The 20,289-nt window shown below is 61.3% G+C and overlaps 1 protein-coding gene across 4 annotated transcripts in view; it reads right to left on the minus strand.

Annotated features, from left to right (window-relative positions):
• The window catches only part of KDM4B (lysine (K)-specific demethylase 4B), a 167,831-nt gene that overhangs the window by 73,419 nt on the left and 74,123 nt on the right, over positions 1-20,289 (minus strand). For 3 of the 4 annotated variants that reach the window (XM_012646297.1, XM_012646295.1, XM_012646294.1), the window contains exons 5-6: positions 18,710-18,824; positions 12,792-12,985 (exon numbers count right to left, since the gene is read on the minus strand). In XM_012646297.1, the coding sequence (XP_012501751.1) occupies positions 12,792-12,985; positions 18,710-18,824 (309 nt within the window). Of the gene's footprint in view, positions 1-12,791; positions 12,986-18,709; positions 18,825-19,976; positions 20,138-20,289 lie in introns of those variants that run through there. The other variant, XM_012646298.1, reaches the window with a different exon arrangement.

The following is a 20,289-nucleotide window of genomic DNA, read 5'->3' on the forward strand; positions in this document are numbered from 1 at the left end:
CCCAACCCGCCAGCCGCGCGGTGTCGGCCACACCTGCCCACAGGAACCAGGCTGAGTGGGCACCCAGGGGCCGGGCGCCGACTCCCACGCCACGGCCCCCTTAACAGAGGAGCAGACGCTACAACTAAGTGCTGAATTGGAAGCATCTGACTCCGGCCCTGGCTTATTTTAGACCCATGAATTATTAACATTTACACAACAAGACCAAGATTGCACAGTCACACGTGTGCTTGTTTTCCATGGTGTTTTTTCCGCCGCCTCCCCAGGAAAGCTGTGGGGGTGCCCGTCGCAGGTGCGGGTGGCAGAGGCAGGTGTCCCGTGACATAGCCGCTACGACCAGGGCTGGACATGGCACAGAGAACTCCGGGCCGTTGACGCACAGCAACTGTCGTCCCCCTGCGCTGCACCCCTGGGTCTCTCTCACAAACCCGCGGCTATGCAGCCTGCTGCTCCTGCCGCCAAACTCCTCTGCCGCGTCTTTTGTACTGAGCGGGGATCCCTCCCCACCCCCCTTAAAACACACAGGAAGGTTTGAGCGGGAAAGAACGAGGACAGGTCTCCCGAGAGGACGAGCGCATCTGCAGGAACAGGCTGCTGGCCAGTGAGAGGAAGACCCCTTTTGCTGGAAGCGGGGAGGGGTCGGCCCAGCAATGCCGGGATGGCTCGCAGCAGGAGGGAGGTCAGGAAGCCACTCCAGCCGCACCGAGGTCCTTGAAGTGCCCACCGCAGGAGTGAGCCGCCAGCAGGTGTCCTGGGGAGCAGCGTGACATCAGGCAGCAGGCCCTGGTGGTCACCGGGTCTCCCCACAGGCTGAGAGTGGCCCGGACATCTCTGGTGGGGGAAGCGCCAGTCTGCCAAGACGACCCGACCCCTCTTTATACGTTTGCATTATCGTCGCCTGCACCACAGACGTCTCCTGAACCTCGTCTGGACGCACGTGGATGGCGAGGTCCTGGTGACCAGCAGGGCTGGCCATGGGGTTCCCTCAGCCCCTGAGGTGGCCCTGGGTGACCTTAACACACCCTTAATTACAGGACCAGCTTTGGTGACCGCCACGGAGTTACACACTCCTATTCGACGACACCCCGGTCGCAGCCCAGCACCCGCGAGGTGGAGGCCACAGGACAGCAGGCCCCTGCCGGGTCTCCGGCACTCGGGAGGGCTACGCTTGCGCACGGGTTAAGTCACGCGGCTCACAATCGGGTCGGGGAAGGCGGGCAGACCAAGCCCTCGGCAGGGAAGCTGCTAAACACGGGCCATCAGCACACTGTCATCTGTCTGTCCTGTGCCTGCCCTGAATTGTCAGAAGGCGGCGGCGAGAGCCCCGGCCCCCGCTGCTGGCGGCGGGAAGGGGAGAGAGCTCGCTCACCGCCCGATTTTTAAGCAAAGATAACGAGGACGCCCTCTACTCACAGATCGCAGCAGTCTCCCTTCTGGGGAGCTGCAACCTGCCGGCAGCAACCTCTCTCTGGCGGGAGGGAGCTTTGCCATGGAAACCAGACCCCACGAACAGAACCTGGACTCTCCCGTCTGCATGATGGGCGGGTGGGCAAGTGACTCCGGTCAGGGCCGGCTCGCCGTCTGCCAGGGGAAGGGATCCCACGGGTGGCCCACACCCCCCAGCTCCGATAAACTAATCCAAACGCTGCCTGGTGGGATTATCTGACGATGGGAATCACACCCAGCGATGACATTTCAAACAGAACTAACAGTTTCTTAAAGTGGTGGGCAGGAAGGATCCCCGCTACTCGCTGGCGCTCCAGCCTGGAAGCGGGCGACGGCTTGTTTGGCGCCTGTCTCACGATGAACGCGAGCCAGCGCGGCGCGTCGCTGCCCCAACCCGACAGCGCCCACTCCGAACAAAACACTCCGCGATGCAGGGCCATCTGCTCCTGCCAGGCCAGGCCAGCCGGGCCACGCGAGGGGCCGGCGATGCCCGTGGCCACGAACGACAGACAGACAGGAGATAATCGCGCCATGTGTGGGGGCCTGACCAGACAGCACGAGGGCTTGGCCAGCCCCCAGGATCCAGAGCTGCCCCAGGCCCTGGCCCTACCCTCCTGCGGCTACTCCAGCCTCCTGGCCAATGCGGCCTCTTGCAGTAACTCACTTACTCGGGAACCCTCCCCATGCCCCCCCCCGCCCCCGCAGTCCTCAGCCCCCCACCCCAGTTTCCCTGCCTCCACGGGGGCCCTGGCACTGCTCTGGGGGGCTGGGGGAGGGGGACTGGCTGCCTGGCCACACCAAAAGCTCCTTCCAGACGGCGTCTGTTCCTGGCACGACTCACGCTGTCCATCAGGCCTGAGCTGACCCGTCTCTTCCACAACCCCAAGACCACCTCAGCACAGCCCCCGCAGGGCACCCAGCACATGCGGTTGGACTACATTTCCCAGCCTCCCTCCTGCGCAGTGTGGCCATGTGACCAGTGCTGGCCAATGGGGTGGCGGGCCCTGCCCCACACCAGCTACCTCCATATCCCCCCTCTTCCCCCACCTGGACGCCGCCCCCACGAAGGTGGCAGATCCTGTCAGCTCGGTCCCGCATCGCGCATCATCTCTGCCTCCCACAAGAAACTGCCAGCTCTGGTCTCGGTGAAGCAGGGTTTAGTTCACTGGTCTCTCAGGGGCTCCATCAGAAAAGGGTCCTTTCTCCCACACCTTGAAGTCTGGGCCACCCTCGCCAACGGGGACGCACCCTGTCCCCCAAAGCTGAGCAAGTCCTGGCCACCTGCTCCCAGAAGCCGGCACCCTCGCGACTCCACGGGGCGACGCTCCGAGGGTGGGATGGGGAGGGCTCAGGGGCGGCCTGGGTCCCACAGCCCCAGCACACCAGGCTCATGGCCCAGGCGACGCCTCCCCAGTCTGCGCCTCATCTGTGAACCAAGACCTGGGGCCACAGGCAAGAATTGAGGGGCGACTCCCAGCAAAGCTGGTGCACAGGAAACAACCCCCATCGCAGTGATTCACAGCAGGGGCCGTGGTCAATGCATGTCCCGCACGGACAGGAGGTCTTCTGCACAAGCCCCAGCTGGAAACAGCCCAGGTGCCCGTCAACAGGAGAATGGGAAGCCAGACGAGGTCTAGTCGTACAACAGGCAATGTCACGGGCATGAGAAGGAGCCAGCTACCGCCACACATCACACGGATGAGTCACGCACACACCGCTGAGCAGAAACGCAGGAAGATCAGTCCGTGTATGAAGTTCACATACAGCCGATTCTGCACCATCCCGCCAGGGACACAGACACGCGGCGCAGCAGCGAGAGCGGCAAAGGCAGGGCTCTGGGCTGCGACGTCACCTCTAGGTGAGGCAGGGGATGCAAAGGGAAGGGGGTGGGGGTCGTGTCCTGACATCCTGGGGGTGGCAGGGGGTGGCTGTAGAGCCATCAGATAAACTGCACACATGTGTATGTGGCTTTTGCTACTTACATATTTTGTATGTTTCAGGGCCGAGTCGTGTTCTGCGGTGAAAATGTCCACACCAAGGGAGGCGCAGGACAGGCGGAGACTAAGTGTCCCTGAGACCCTGGCCCCAGGGCCCACACCCTTGCTCTGGGTGCTGCTGGGAGGGGTTTCTGCAGATGTAATTCAAGTCCCAAATCCACAGGCCCTAAGAGAGGGAGAGCATCCTGGGGGCGTGGGGCTGACGTCTCACTACGGGGAGGACAGTGGGAAGGGGAAAAAGAGGAACTTCCCTGGAGACGCTGACAGCTGACCTGGCCAGGTGAGCAGGGAACTGCCAGCAGCACCGAGTCAGGCTGGCACTGCGCCCTGGGCCTGAGGGGGTGGAAGGGCTCACACCCCCACGTCCTCCTCCCCAAACTCGTCACCCCAGTCCACTCGCAAGAAAGACACCGGGAAGGCCAGGCTGGGGCGCCCTCCTTAGCACTGTCCAGGCGGCACGAACAGGGGGTCTGAGCCAGTGCCGTGGCCCAGGGCAGCTAGCGAGACGTGACAACTGCACGTCGCGTGGGACCCTGCTTGGTCCTGGGGAAAGAAAGGGACGATGGGGAGAAACTGAGGCAGTCTGAACAGAGTGTGGATTTCAGTTAACAAAGTATCAACGCTGGCCTGTTACTTACAACGAGTGTCCCATATTAATATGTTAACAACAGAGACATCTGGGAACTGCATGTACCGTCTCCCCAGTTTTTCATTAAATCTAAAACAGGTCTAATAAGTGATATATTTAAAAAGAGAAAGAGAGAGAGAGAGAGAGAGAGAGAGAGATGGGGTGGGGGGTGAATACGTCACCAAAAAAGGGGACAGACAGGCCCGTGACAAAAATTGAAGTGACAAGGAAACCCTGACACACGACTGGCCGCAGGGGAGCTCTCCGGGGCCCCCTTCGGGGCCCAGCCCCTCTGCTCACCGTGAAGCCAATCTCCCAAATCTGGCACAGCGGCAGCCGCCACAGCAGGGACACGGATCATCCGGAACATCAGAAGGGCCCCGACTCGGTGCCGCTGGCGCTGGGGGAGAGCTGACAGCGCGCTTCTGCTCAGCGGATGTGATGTTAACGCGCTCTGTGGTCCCTGAACAAACACCAACTGTGCCTGTCTGTCCCCGCCAGCTCCCAGGGACGCCCAGGAGCCAGCGGCTGGCGCAGATCCGACGACAGGGACGGTGGGAGCCCCTGGGCGAGCACTCTGAAGCGCCCCGGGTTCCCTGGTCACTTTGATCAAAGGTGTCCCTCCAGTCCTTGGGGACGTGGCTGCCTGACACGACTGGAAGGCCTTGCCCGCCCTGGGGCAGAGTCAGGCGGGTACAGTTTCGCGCGGGTAAGGCTGGCAAGAAGCTAATCAGACTAACGGGATGAGCTGTGATTCAAAGCTGTACTGTGCCGCACGCACCAGACTCTCTGAAATTGCCTGTCCTCGCGCCCGCCAGGCTTTGACGACGCAATCCTGAGCCTCGCCATTTGATGACACTCGATGCCCCAATTTGAGACTCAAAGGTCTCTCCAGCATCGGGAGTTAATTTCTTGAACGTCAAAGCCAGCTTTCAGTCTGGGATTTACTACCCAATCTCGACAAGCAGAAGGCCGGGGCTGGTGGCATCGGGGCCGACAGAGTGACTGTGACAAGATTGAGGCCAAGAGCTAGACAAGGAGGGCCGAGGAGGGGACCCGGGCCAGGGACAACACAGCTGTCCCTCCATAAACTCCTGGTGCCCAGGCCCTCCTGGCCGTGGCGCCGCACCACGTACCCGAGCGCGGCGCCAGCACCGCACACCACGCTCCAGAGCGCGCGGCTGCAGTCCCAGGCCCCCGGCCCGGGTTCGGGGCAGCTAAGTGGGTGAGTCAGCTCTCAGTGGCCTCGCGGAAGCCCAGGTGTCCTGTCCTGGGCACAGTCCCGGGGTCAGACTCACTCTCAGCCTGTGTGACTAGAGACCCTTCCGTCTAACACACACATGTACACACACGCACACCCTAGGGTGCCCGGGCATCACAGTTTCCGGGCCTGAGGAGTCCAGGATGCGCGACTTCCTGTCTTAAAGCTGGGAAAGTCGAGCTGGTCACCCTAATGCACTCACAGGCACCTTCCAAGGAGCCAGGGGAAAGGGTTCAGCACCAACAGAATAAGGAACCGCCTCTCTGACACCGTGGCCATGGTCACCATCGGAAGCAGAGAATCGGAGCAGAAGACCACGAAGGAGCTCCCTGCCCGCCCACAGCCACGTGTCAGAAAGGGAAGCGGAGTGCCATGGCGTGCCCAGCACCATGGCAACAGATGCCACACCCGGAACCAACTGGCTGGGGTGCTGGGCCCCTGGGTGGCTCTTGGTCGCTGCTCTGGGAGAAGCAGCAGCCTGTGTGCAGGGCTCGGCGGGCCTCACTGGCTGTTGGTGACAACTATCCTCTTCAGAAGGAGGTTCCTTCTGCAGAGAGACGACCCCTCCCCCCTCATAAAATTCCCCGCATAACCCAGCATGGGCAAGACGGCCACCTCCGCAAGGGTACGGCTCTGCGGGCCACAGGCTGGGCCGCCGTACACAGACGGCCACGCTTGGGGAGGACCCGCAGGGCTGAGCCCAATCAAGCTGTGCAGATACGGAACGACCTGGTCTTGCCACCTCGTTTATTATTTTCTAATGAGCAGGGGACGCTGCACTTCCCCACTCGATGACAATGTGCTGTCTGCAGGGGCCTTCTGTTCTCAAACACTCTTTCTTGTTGCATTTCTGTCATCTTGGCTCACTACTCATGGCTGACAAAAGCAGACCGGGCCGGCTTCCCCAGCGTGCTACCGAGGCACAATTGGAGCCGCCTTCCCGCATCCTGGTGGGTCTCTTCCCCCTGACCTCCCCGGGTGCCCAGGCTGTGCCAAGGACCAGCTCTGTCCCCGACACCCAAGTCGGGGCCGGGCCCGGTGAGTGCGGAGAGAGGGAGTGTCTCCACCTCGCGCTTGCATCTCGTACCGGCGACAGGGCGCGGTGCTGGCAGCTGAGTTATTAAAGCCAATCTGCAAAGCTGTCAGGCTCTGCGATCTTCATTCCAAATCGGCACTGAGCTCTGAGCCGACGTCTCCTCTGTGGAGGCGCGAATTTCCCTCGGAGCCCTCTCTGCCATCGCTGTCACTGGGGATACCTCTCTGGGCCCAGCCGGAGGAAGGTAGCTGGGAGGAGTTACCCAAGTGGCTGGAGGAGGGGCCGTGCCTTAGGGTCTGGTAATGGGGACCCCTGGTCTCGGCCGCTGCTGGGACCACCCTGGTGCCAGGCTCTCAGAGGCCACGAAGTCCTGTGCGGCCAGCTCACCCTATCAACCAAACCAGAACCAGGCCTCCTTGGGTGCCAGCACTCTGCACCATGGGGTCAGGCCGCTGCCTGGGGACGGAGCTTGCTGGCTCCATCAGCCACCAGACTCCCCAAGTCCACTCTGAGGGACGGGGTGGAGCCCTCATGGGGCCCAGTGGCGCCACCTGCAGCGAGATGCAAGGAGCTGGCTCTGGAGGCCAAGGAGGCAGGAGGAGTCTGGGCCGCCTGTCAGTCCTGGCCTGCAGGAGAGGAAGCTGGGAAGGGGGTGGGGAGGTCCTGAGGGGCCAGGCAGGGGCAGCAGAGGGCAAGGAAGCAGCCCAGCAGCCCTCTGGGCCGCAGAGCCGTCTGTCCCAGGCCAGCCGCCCACCACCGTGTGGCTGCAGAGCAGGTGACCCGCAGGGGGGCAAGCTGCACACCCAGCTCGCTGGGGAGCACAGGTCCAGCAGTGCACGCCTGCACACGCCTGCACACGCCTGCGCCAGCACACCTCGCGGGACACCAACTCGGGACCGACGGCAGTGCCTGCTGGGAGCCAGCTTCCCCGGCAGCAGGAGGAAAAGCTGCCCGATCTCCTGCAAAACTCCCCCGAGTGAAAACGCCAAGGGAGGCGCAGGCGAATCCAAAGGAAAAACTCTCGGCTCGCGGTTCCGTAAAGGTCAGGGAGGCTTGCCAAGACCCCAGTAATCCTCCCGCCACAGCCCCCACGCCAGGGCTCGCTGCACCGCAGATCGCCACGAGCAGGTGGGGGCTCCACGCTTCACGGGGCGCAGTTGCCAAGACCCCCACCTTGCGACTTGGAAGGCCGTGTCCAGCTAAACGGAGCAGGAGGGGCCGGGGAGAGGCCTGGCAGAAACAGCTGGAGAACGGGGAGGCCGCCTGGCAGAACGGGGATTCTGGAGCCCTGCGGGGTCACAGGGTCACAGGTCGCAGTTCAGACAAGCTCCTCCACCCAGGCCCCTGCTCTGGGAACCTTCACCTGGGAAGGGGGCACCCCCTGCCCAGCAAGCGGCACCAGAGGGAGTGTGGGGGACAGTCCCGAGCCCGAGAAGAGGCTTCTGCAGGTACCGCGGCACCAGCACAGAAGGGTCTCTCTCGCGGTGCTCTCAACACGGAACACCAACCTGCTGCGTGTCGGCCGCAGCCCTGTGGCCACGTCCCACCAGCACCAACATGGCCCTGTCCTGGCGGTGCCCACAAGCTCACCTCCCTGCCCACCTCCTCGCTGCTGTGGAGGTCGAGGCTTCTGCTCTGGGTCGGGGACAACAGGGCAGGCCGAAGCCTTGGCCAGGCCCTGCCCGGCACTCGGGTGCGGGGTCACACACACGCACCTTCCCGGGGAAGCGGGAGCCAGGGCCCCGCGCAGCACACAGGGGCGTGAGTGGCCCAAAGTGCCCAGGGACAGTGACTCTCACCAAAGCCGCCCAGGACCAACGCTCTCCGACCCTGGCCTGGAGCGCTCGTCTAGGTGGGCACAGAAAGGACCCCGGAGTGGGGGGACCACCTGGCCACTCCCTACTTCTGCCCCCCGGCCTGGCCGACTGCCCGGGCGGTGGCAGGAAGACAGTGGGGTGAGCTGCGAGCTGGGTCTATTTTAAATCTCCGTGGCAAAGGGATTGCGAACGCTCAGCCACTTCGGATATTCTTAGCCCGGCTGCCTGAGAGCAGCCGTAACGCTGGCCTTTTGAAGCACATTTCTGTCTTTTATCGACACCAGGCTGCTCACGTCACTCTGACACACAAATCACACTACCAAAGCAGCAACAGACCCAGAAAGGCTTAATAAAACGCTGTAAACCTGAGTACGTCAACTCTTAAAAAAAAATGCCACTGAAATACTCCAAAATGGTTGCAATTAAGCGACTACAGACGCAAGCGGAGTGGCGTAATTAGGGAGACAGACGGGGAGCGGCCTCAGCCCTGGCCCCGCCGGGAGCCCCACCTACTCCGAGGCAGGATGGCACCGGCCACTGGCCACCACCCCCAACCCACCCCTGCCACCTACAAGCCAGTGCCTGGTGCCCCCAGCGGGAGCGCAGCCTGGGGAGGCCCAAGACCAACCCCCCTGTGCCAGGTCCCTGCTAGTGTTGGGGACACGGGGGTGACACCAAGGACTCTCATCATCTGGGGGAGAGACTGACAGCCCGAGGTAGCCCACAGCTAACCGTGAGGTCACCTGGACCACACCTGGATGACAGGCGGCGGGGGGCTGAGAACACCTGAGCCCCACCCCGTCCTGGGGAGGGAACTGAGCTGGCAGGGGGAGGGGGCGCTGGGAGGCCCCGCGGCTCCATCCCGCACCTCAGGAGCGCCCTTTCCACGGGGTCACGCCCATGCCAGCCCCAAGGTCAAGCAAGGGGCCTCCAGAACTTCCACCCCAGAGGAGCCACTGAGCTCAATGCCGGCCGGCCCTGCAGCTGTCCCCGCTGCGTGCTCTCCGGGGTCCCGGGGAAGGGTGGAGGTGAGGGTGGGAGCGGACGCTGCTCCAAACCCACCGGGGCACTTACTGGGTGCCGCGCACGAGCGATGCAGTGAGGGGCAGCGGGCGGGCCGAGGCACAGGGCGACCTTGGGGCCTGTGTCCTGGAGAAAGCCTCGCTCCAGGGAGGTGCCGGCGCCTGTCCAGTTCCCGTCAGCTCCGGCCTCCGACAGCCCTTGGCCCAGCCCTGGCCGCCACCTCTCGGGAAGCTGCTGTCCCCCACCCAAGACAACTGCGGCTCTCAGGGCCCCTGACACGCAGAGACGGAGCACCCCATGCTGACGTCACCTCAAGTCTGACCCACCAGCCAGTCCCGGCTTCCAAACACCCTCAGCCTCCCACCTCCCCGTGGCCGCGGGCACCACCGCGTGTCCCCCTCTGCGTGTTCTCCGCGCGGAGCAGAGGGCCCCTCCAAGGGCGCAAACTGGATCACACCTGGCACCTCGGGGAGGACACGCCTCACCCCAAGCCACACGAAGCCACTGCAGGCTGTGAGGTCCCGGGCGGGGTCTCGTCCTTGGGTCCTTGGTCCGCAGCCACAGATGCGGCTTGTTCCCTGTTTTTTCTTTGTGATTTTTAAGGAAAAGGCGAGGTTTTCTCCCAACGACTCCGACCAAGGTAAGGGCTGAGCAGAGCGGAGAGCTTTGTGAAGCTCAGGCAGCTCCGCTCCCCTCCCACCAGGGCCGCTCCAGGAGCAGAGGAATCGGTGAGGAGCCTGGGACGGTGAGGAGCCTGGGACGTCTCCCCCAAGGTGACAGAGCCTGGGACGTTTCCACCACGCAGAACCCCGCAAGGAAGGGCGGCAGCGCCATCTAGCGGGCAGCTCAGGACCACACTCAGTTTTCCCAAACAGACTCAGCTGCACGTGAAACAGCTGTCACCAGGCCCTGGCAAAATCTCTCCAAATTCTTCCTCAAAGCCAAACACCTCCTGACCTAGAAGTTTCCAATCAGGAGCTGATGCAAAGATGCAAAGCGCCACCAAATGGATAAAAATGAACTGAAAACAAGATGCTCTGTAATCACAAGAGGGTCTAACGATACACCACGTATCACAGCTCAGAGACCAGAGAGCCTGTGGCCGGCAGCGTAACAGCCTCAGAGCCGCCACGTCCTAATCTCCGGTCCGGTGAATGCGCCTTCAGTGGCAGAAGGGGCTCTGCAGGGAGGAATGAGTCAAGGACCTTGAGATGGGAGGTCACCCTGGATGACCTGGGGGCCCAGTGTCAGCACAGGGTCCTTCCACGAGGGGGCAGGGGGGTCAGAGGCAGAGAGACTGGAAGACGCTGCGCTGCTGGCTCTGAAGGGGGAGGAAGGGCCCCGAGCCGAGGGACACAGGCGGCCGCTAGACGCTGGGAAGGGCGGGAGATGGGTTGTCCCCTGGAGCCCCAGGAAGGACCGGCCCTGCCACACCTTGACATCAGCGCAACAGACAGACTGATTCTGGACTTCTCCAGAACCACGAGAGAATGAACACGTGCAGTTTCAAGCCACAGGGTTTGCAGTGATCGCTGGAGCAGCCACAGGAAGCTCGCACAAAGCCCTGCAAGTCTGGCCCCGATGTCTCCCCCACTCCCTGCCTGTCTGAGTGGCACCCGCTGCAGGTGGCAGGGCAGGAGCTCCACTGCGCACATGCCAGAGGTCAGGAGAGGTCACACAGCTGGCGTAGGGTGGGGAGGCCTGGGTTCCCGCCTGTCCCCACACGGGCCCGATGACGTCCTGCCCAGCGTCCTTCAGCCTCAGCCGACCCTCCAGACGGGTGCTAACCTGCCCACGCAGAAGATAAAGAACAAGGCTCCTAAGGCGCCCATTCCACCTTCCAGCTAGAACCCCAGGGCTCAAGGGTGGCTCGAAAGTTCTGGATATTCTGGCATTTGTCCAAACTGCAGCAAGCAGCTCCCCCAGCAGGCGTGCGAGCCAGCCACGCCCAGCAGGCACAGGGCCCAGGCCCTGGGGGAGTCCCAGTGATGAGATGGAGACTGTGGAGAGGGCCCAGAAGCACCTGGTTTTGTCACCCAACAAGCTGGGTGTGCCAGGCCTGAGCCACGGCCACATGGCCGTGTCCTGCTCTACCCCACGCCGCCTCCAGGATGGGCGCAGGGAATGGAGACCCCGGCCTTGGGGCTAGCCCCAGAGGGGAGGGAGCGGGTGCCTGGGACACATCCTACAATTTATTGCTTTTTGAGCCTGCAGAAAGCCCCCAAGGAGTGACAGTGGGAAGAACACCTGGTCCCCATGAGGGCGGCCTCAGGCTGCCCTTTCCGCAACCCACGGAGAAGCCCACGCGGACGGCCTGAGAGCCTCGGAGTCTAGGAGAACCAGGTGTTCCCACCACATGGCCCTGAGCCAGGGACTCTGGAGTACCCCACAAGAGGGATCAGAAGAGCTCAGAACCGGAGGGCCACAGCAAGGCCATACAGGGCCACCAGGCTCCATCCGAGCATCACTCTGGCCAAGCTGGGCCTGGGGAGGCCGGGACCCTGCCTGGTCGGGGGAGGGCAGCACGGTGAGACCTGCTGTCCCCACAGGGGCATCCGCACCACAGCGCATGGAGCCATTTCCCTGACTCTAAGGGTGGGGGTGGGGACACCCAGGGGAGGGGCAGAGCGCCCCGGGTTCGAAGGTCACGCCCACCCCGACTTTAGGATGCTTGCAGGGGTAGGGGGGTGTCGAGTGGTCTGGAAACGGGGGTCAGAGCCCTTCCCCCACCCCCGCCCTGACGCTCACAGGCTGCCGTGCACACGGACGGGAGGACCACCTCTCACCGCCTCTCACTGACTCCTGCTTTCCTCCCTCGGGGTCTAGGCTGCCATGGGGGGGTGGCCTTCCCTCCATGCCTGGGGGGTCAGCTGTCAGCTCGGGACGCCACGCCACATCTCACCAACGTCTGCCTGGAGCCCAGGCCGTGCGTGGGCGCTGTGCCCTGCACCGCTGCAATGCGTGCCGGGAACGGGCCCTGGTGCAGCCGCCCGCCCTGCCACCCATCTGAGCTGCGATGAGCAGGGTGACGAGGGAACCTTCTGAGGCGGTGGGGAGAGGCACAGCCCCCAGCCCAGAGCCACCACCGGAAACCACGATGAGCCCAGGCCAGCTCGACGCAGAAGACAGCACCCGCTGTCCTGCCAGGAGCACGGACCACGCGGACGTCGTCGCACTGCCCGCGGGGCCCGAGTTTGAGGAGCGGACACCCCTCGTCTCTGCGGGGCAGCCTGCGGCCGGCACCCACAAGCAGCCGCCAAGCCCTCAGGGTCTGCAGGCCGAGAGCGAGGCACAGGGAGACGCCCGCCCGGCAGCTGCTCCCCCGGCGAGGGCCGTGCGGCCACAGGAGGGACTCTGGGTGCCAGCCCCCGGGATCCGGGAACTCCGGCTCTCAGGCATGCGCGTCTCCCCAACCCGCACCTGCCCCATCTCAAGCCGTCACAGCCTCCCGACCTCTGCCCGCCGCGCCCAGCCACGCACCGGGGACTCACCCAGAAGACGACCCCCTAGCCGAGGGCTCTCCTGCGGGTGGCCGGGGCTCGCGCCTCCCCTGGGAGCAGCTGGACGCGCCGCAGACACTCACCAGGACTTGGGCTCCCCGAAGTGCAGGTAATTGATGCTGTACAGGTCCATGTCCTCGGTGTGCCAGGCGAAGGTGGTCTTCCACATGCCGAAGTACAGGTAGGGGGTGTTGACGCCCTCGATGATGGTGCCGCACTCGCGCTCCACCATGTCCAGGATGGTCCTGAGGCTGCCGATGTTCCACTGCGCCACGTCCTGGGGGCGGCAGAGCAGCGTCGGTGCCCGCCCGGACCCGCCCTGGCCGCCCCCAGAAACCACGGGAAGAACAGGGAGCCCTAGACTTGGTGCCTTACAGTCCTGGGGTACAGAAGGAGCCTGGGACCCCCGTCACCCCACACCTGTCTTCCCCTACCGTCCTAAGCCCCCCGAGGGCCCTTCACACCCCGAAGATGCCTGTTCTGGAGGGTTCGCTGCCAGCACGAGGAAGGGCCACAGCACACGCCGACCAGCTCGCCCATCCAGGCAGGCAGACCGTGCCAGGGCCTCATCTCCAGGGTTGCAGTTTGGTCGTGAATAATTAACGTACCTCCCCAGCAGGACGCGGAGGGAGGAAAACCCCGCCGAGTGGGGCTAACCCAGCGAGGGTGCCGGAGCCGGCGCTCAGGGCAGAGGGACGAGACAGCGACGGCTCTGGGAACCAGGCACACGCGATGGGGTCCCCGCCCCTCGGACTCAGCCATTCCTAACGCCACAAGCAAGCAAACCCTTCCTGTCCCGCGAGCCCACAAAGTACACATTAATCAACTCCAGTCCCCGCAGGAGCCTCGACGCCTGCTGGGAGGAGCCCAGACACGCTCGAGAACCTGAGCGCTGCTTCCTGCCCGGGTCCACCCCGCGCTGCCAGCCCTCGCACCAGGCAGGACCCGCAGTTCCTCTTTGCAAGCTGAGCCCTGGCAGGAGCCCAGAACAGACAGAAAGGGGGGCAGCGTTGAGACCCCTTGTTAGCCAGAGGAGGGGCCCCAAGTCCCCCAGGGTATCAGCTGCCCAAGGTCGGGGCTGGAGACATGGAAACAGGTCACCCCCCAGTCTAAAGCCCAGTCAGGTCCACCTCGCCGTCCACGTGGTGTAGGCTGGAAGTGGAGGACACGAGGTCTAGTCTGAGCTGGGCACTATCTCCCCCTGTGACCAGGGCAAGTTGTTTCTCTGGCCTGGGCCTCAGTTTCCCCATCTGTAAGGGGAGAGCGTTATGCGAGGTCAGGCATGGCAAACGCACGGTGCAGGAGCCCCAGATCTTCCTCCAAACCTGTGGCAGGCACGGTGCATTGGCCTTGGCCCGTCAGAGCCTACACGTGGCGGCGGAATCCTCCCAGGGGCCGCTGCAGACTGCAGGCTCTCACTGGACTAGGCTCTGGTTTTTGAATTCTTACTTAAAAGCAATAACGCAGGATCCTTACGAGAATGAGAAAACAAGTCACAGACTGAAAGAAAACACTTGCAGAAGACGCGCTGATCAAGGACTGCCGTCCAGAACACAGAAAGCTCTTCCAATACAGCGATCGGAAAAGGAACCGCCTGATGAGAAAATGGGCAAAAGACCCGAACAGGCACCTCGCCAAAGAAATACATGGGTGGCAAAGGTGCGCGAGGAAAGATGCTCCACGTTGCGTGTCCTCCGGGAAACGCAAACAACAGTGACACACCTGCTACAACGGCCCAAACGCAGACACTGACAACACCCAGTGCTGGCAGGACTTGGAGCAGCAGGAGCTCTCGCCGCTGCCGGTGGGCGTGTGAAATGTACAGCCGCGCTGCAAGCGAGTGGGTTGGTTTCTTATGCACTGAACGTTTTCTTATCACATAATCCGGCAGCTGTGTCCCTTGGCACTCACCCAGAGGAGATGGAAACTCCTGTCCACACTGGCCACACGTGGAATCACAAGATGTCCCGCAGGAGGTGAGCGGATAAGCAAACAGCGGTACGTCCCAACCACAGGACGTGTTCAGCACTGAAGAGAAATGAGCTATCAAGCCACGCAAAGACATGGGGGACCCTTACACGCATGTCACTGAGTGAAAAAGGCCAGTCTGGAAGGCCACACACTGTATGATTCCATCTGTAGGATTTTCTGGAAAAGGCAAAACTATGGAGACGCTAAAAAGATCAGTGGCTGCCGGGGTTGGGGGATGGGAGGGACGAACTCGCAGAGCACAGGGGATGTTTAGGGCAGCGGGACTGTGCTGCGTGATCCCTGAGTGGTGGATGCTCGTCGCCGTACGTCACCCAAACCCGGAGAATGTGCAACACCAAGAGTGACCCTGACACAAATAAAGCGCTCTGGGTGCTGACGCGGTCCCCATGGAGGCTCACGGACTGTAACCAATGCCCGCTCTGCGGGGGCGCCAGGAGGCGGGGAGACCATGCATGTGGAAAGCGGGTGTGTGGGGACTCTCTGTACCTCCTGCTCAATTTCGCTGTGAACCTAAAATTGCTCTTAAAAAACAAGGTCTAGGGCTGGGCACGGTGGCTCACGCCTATAATCCTAGCACTCTGGGAGGCCGAGGCGGGTGGATTGCTCAAGGTCAGGAGTTCTAGACCAGCCTGAGCAAGAGCGAGACCTCGTCTCTGCTAGAAAATAGAAAGAAATGATCTGGACAACTAAAAATATGTATAGAAAAAATTAGCCAGGCATGGTGGCACATGCCTGTAGTCCCAGCTACTCGGGAGGCTGAGGCAGGAGGATCGCTTGAACCCAGGAGTCTGAGGTTGCTGTGAGCTAGGCTGATGCCACAGCACTCTAGCCTGGGCAACAACAGAGTGAGACTCTGTCTCAAAAAAAGAAAAAAAAAAAAAAAAAAAAAAAAAAAACAAGGTCTATTTTTTTTTTATAGGATCCCACCTAGTGCCAAGACCATTCAATGGGGAAAGAACCATCTTATCAACAAACATGCCGGAACAACTGGAGCCAAACATGCAAAATAGTGAATCTGGACCCTTACCTCACACCATATACATAAATTAACTCGATGGATCACTAGAGCCCAAACTATAAAACTCTTAGAAGAAAACATAGAAATAAGTCTTCATAACTTTGGAAGTGACAATGGATTCTTACACATGATACCAAAAGCCCAAGCAATAAAAGAAAAAGATAGATAAAGTAGATTTGATCAAATTAAAAACTTTTGGGCTTCAAAGGACACCAGAAAGTAAGGGAAAGACAACCCAAAGAACCAAAAACGGAGAGAAATCACCTATAAATATTACGTCACACAAGGGGCTTGTGTCCTGAACGTACAAAGAACTCTTACAGCTCAATAATAAAAAGTTAAACAATAATTTAAACATGGGCAAAAGATCTAAATAGACATTTCTCCAAAGAAAATATACAAATGGCCAGTGAGCACGAGCAGACACTTGACCATGACCTTTGGCTGTTAGGAAAATGCAAATCACAACCACAACGAGATCGCGCATCACCCTACTAGATGGGCTAGAATCACGAAGACGGACAATGGCAAGTGTTGACGAGGACGTGGAGAAACTGGGGACCCCCCCCAGGTTGCTGGTGGGGTAAAACGTGCAGCAGCTGCCTTGGAGGAAAAAAAACCAGCCTGGCAGCATTGCCAGAAGTTAAACACAGAGTCACCACATGGCGCAGCAGTTCCACTCTTAGGTTTCTACCCCAGAGAAATAAAAACACACATCCACATAAAAACTTGTAAGGGAAATGTTCACGGCAGCTTAGTCACGACAGCCAAAGAGCAGAAACGACCCAAATGCCCAGCAGTGGACGAACAGACAAATACAGTGTGGTCCAGTGAACATCCCTAACTCGAAAATCCCAACTCTGAAATGCTCTAAACTCCAGAACTTTTGGGGCACGGACATGACACCACAAGTAGAAAATTCCACATCCGACCTCATGTGACAGGTCGCAGTCACAGTTTCATTTCATACGCAACATTATTTAAGATAGAGTAAAAGCTTATGTGTGTAAGATACATATGAAACATAAATGAATTCCGTGTTCAGACTCAGGCCCTATCCCCAAGATATCTCCTTATGTACATACAAATATTACAAAAACTAAAGAAATCCAAAATACTTCTGGACCCAAGCAATTAGGATAAGAGATACTTGACCTGTACATACATATAATGGAATGCCACTCAGCCAAGAAGAACGAGGCTCTGACACAGGCCACGGCATGGAGGGACCTTGAGGACGTCGTGCTCAGTGAGAGACGCCAGACACAGAAGGACACACGGTGTGCGACTCCATTTATATGAAACGTCCAAAAGAGGCAGATCCACAGAGACGGGACGTGGATTAGCAGGTGGTAGGGGTGGGAGGGGGATGGGGAGTGACTGATAATGGGGATAGGGTTTCCTTTTGGGATGATGGAATGTTCTGGAATTGACAGTGGTGATGGCTGCACAACTCTGAATGAATGTACTGAAAACCATTAATGTGCACTTTAAGTGGGTGAATTCTGTGTATGTGAGTGATGTCTCAACGGTGCTATTTTACACAAGAAACTCAACAGGCAAAAGCTCCCACTGAGCACTAACATCCTACGATATTAATACTATTAACATCCCGAAATCCTACATGGAACATAATGGATCATTCCACAAACGGGCTCTGACTTCACACTATATACAACCATTTAAACTTCAATTCTTTGATTCTATCAGGTCGGTGGATTAAACTCCCTTCCAGGAAGTGACAGCTCACCAAACGGGTGACAGAGCCGCACCCTGGGACGCTCTGGCTGGCAGGAGGTGCAGCTGACCAGGGCGGCAGGGCACAGCCCGCTGCGGCCACTGCCAAACAGTGGGCTCCAAGCCCAGCTCCACTGGACAGAGAGAGCACGTGGGCAGCCGTGGGCAGTTTCCCAGGCACCGTCGCATTCCGCGTAACAAATGGACAGGCAGGTGCTGAGACACAGAGGCTGCCTGCGCTGATGGCACCCCACAGAGGCCTGAGGAGGCGACCTCGCTGCAGCCTCAGAGATCAGGTGGGGCTCTGAGGCCTCAAGAAAGCCACTGGCCTCCTGTCAACGTCACCCGGAAAGACTTCCCTTGTGGAGGCGGGGCAGGAGCAAGTGGACACTGTCGCTGGAGGACGGCTACGCCCCCTCTGCCATTCCATCAATGGGGAAGCTGAGTCCTGGGAAGAGGGTGGCTCTCCCGACCCCTGGGTCGAGGATGTCTCCCTGGGGTTCTCAACAGCGAGCTCACTTCAAGCCAGAACTGCATCTTCCTTGCGACAAACTAGCGTCCTTGGTGCCGTGCTCAGGGGGGCAAACCCACGTGTACCAAGGACGGCGACCCTCTGGTCACAGGCCGGGGGCCCCAGGCCAGGCAGGCTCCACCAAGCAGGGCGAGCGCTCGCCTTCCCGACACTTTCTGAGACACATCTGCCACACGAGCCCCTCTCCTGGGCGTCCAGCACGGTCTGGGCCCTTCTCCGCAGGGGGCTTTGCTCCCACCCACCCAGCCCAAGACCAGGACTCCGGTGGCGCCGCCTGCTGCCCTCGCGGACAGCCCGGGCTGCGTGGACGAGGAGTTCCGCAAGGCCAGGCCCAACCTTGGCCCGGTGTCCCCAGCAGCCTCCCAGCCCAGGCAGGGCTGGACTGGAGCTGACCCAGCAGGGGCCTGCCTGGCTGTGAACTCAGGGTTCCTGGGCCCCAGGAAGACGGAGTGACAGGGCCTGGAAAGTACGTGATATTTTTAGCCTGGCCGTGTGGCGGGGCTGCCAAGGCCAGCTGCGGAGGGAAGGACGCGCTCAGGGCGGGGGCCACAGGGTGGCGGGAAGCACTCTGCCAATCAGAGACCGCTGGGCTCCCACTTCACTCGTTCCAGGCCTCGGCCCAGAGCCAGAGCCCGGACGCGATTCCAACTTCATGAGAGCGCCCTCCCACCCCGTCCCCAGGACCTCGGCCCTGGTGCGGGCCCTCGGGTGCCAGCACTCACGTCGTCGTACAAGGAGCCGCTGATGTCGGCCCCGTAGATCGGGGACACGAAGGTGAGGTTCTTCCAGTACTTGCGCTCCAGGTCGTCGAAGTCCTGGTGTCGTGGGGTGCAGTACCTGCGAGCAAACGCCAAAACCAGCTCAGGGCAGGGGGACAGGCACCGCGCAGCTCACCCTCGGCCACCGAGGAACGTGGGGCGCCTACAGCACAGGTGGCAAGGGCCAGCCCAGACACCTGCTGCCCCCGCCTTGCTGGGGGGAGAGCACATTCCACAGGTCAGGACGACCCACCCCACGCAACCACGCCCGGGGAGCCCAAGTCAGAACACACCCAGGGGCAGCCGGGCAGGGGCACGGGGGGCCCAGATGGCTCTTGCTGTCCCCTGCTCTGCAAAGACCAGCAGTGCTGGCAACAGACCAGGCCCTGCCCTCACAGGGCACTCACGTGCCAGGTCTCGGGGTGGGTGGGAGCCCACAGGACAGGGACGAAAGCGTGGTGACGAGGGGGCCCGTGTGCGCATGGAGCACGCCTGTGCCTGCCCCTGCAGAACCAGGGAGTGGCACTTACGATCACACGAATACACGCACGTGCCTGTGCGTGTCTACATGTGCCCGCGTGTATCTGTGTGGAACCAGGGGCAGCATTTGTAATCACGCAAACACATGTCTGTGCCCGGGTACGCCTGTGTGTGTGCCCGTGTGCCCACGTGTACCTGTGTGTGTGCCCGTGTGTGTGCCCGTGTGCCCGTGTGTACCTGTGTGTGTGCCTGTGTATGTGCGCCCGTGTGCCCACGTGTACCTGTGTGTGCCCGTATGTGTGTGCCCGTTTGCCCACGTGTACGTGTGTGCCCGTATGTGTGTGCCCGTGTGCCCACGTGTACCTGTGTGTGTGCCTGTGTGCCCATGTGCGCCAGTGTGGAACCAGGGAGCAGCACTTAGGGTGGCACCTCAAGGAACATTCTCTGAGCAGGGGCCGTCAACCGAGGCGTCAGCGGAGCGTGCGGAGGGCGCGCTCCAGGGCCGGCCCTGCTGCGAGGTGGCAACCCGGGCAGCGCGGCAAAGGCAGTGAGGTCAGACTGCGCGGTCCCCCTCCCCATCGATGCCCCTCTGGGCAGCGGGCTCTGAGCAGGGCCACCGAGACCCACGCAGGGCACACGGAGCCGGCCACCTGGGCCCCACGTCACGGGGCACGCCAGGCCCTTCGAGGAGTGCTCTGCCCAGAGCAGTTTCGGGCCCCCCGCCTGCCCCGCGTCCCGGCAGCCCGCGTACTTCTCGCTGTTGGCCAGGCGGCGGTACTCCCCCACCGTCATGGCCTTCTTCTGGATGTTGTATTGCGTGAAGAGGCCCGACTGCCCCGTCACCACCTGCTGGATGGGCGCCGGGATCACCACGTCATCGATGTCGTCGTACGTCTGCCGCGGCTTCCACTCCTTCGGGGGGATGATCTGCAAGACCAAGAGGGGAGTCAGCGGTGCCCTCCAGGCGGGCACCAGGCGGAGACAGAGCAGAGGGCCGCTGCCCCTTCCCGAGACACCAGCGCCACCCCCAGATCTGAGCCTCCGAGTGCCCTGCGGGGGCAGCG

The sequence above is a fragment of the Propithecus coquereli genome, unplaced genomic scaffold, assembly GCF_000956105.1.
Source record: "Propithecus coquereli isolate 6110/MARCELLA unplaced genomic scaffold, Pcoq_1.0 Scaffold241, whole genome shotgun sequence".
In the NCBI taxonomy this organism is placed as follows: Eukaryota; Metazoa; Chordata; class Mammalia; order Primates; family Indriidae; genus Propithecus; species Propithecus coquereli.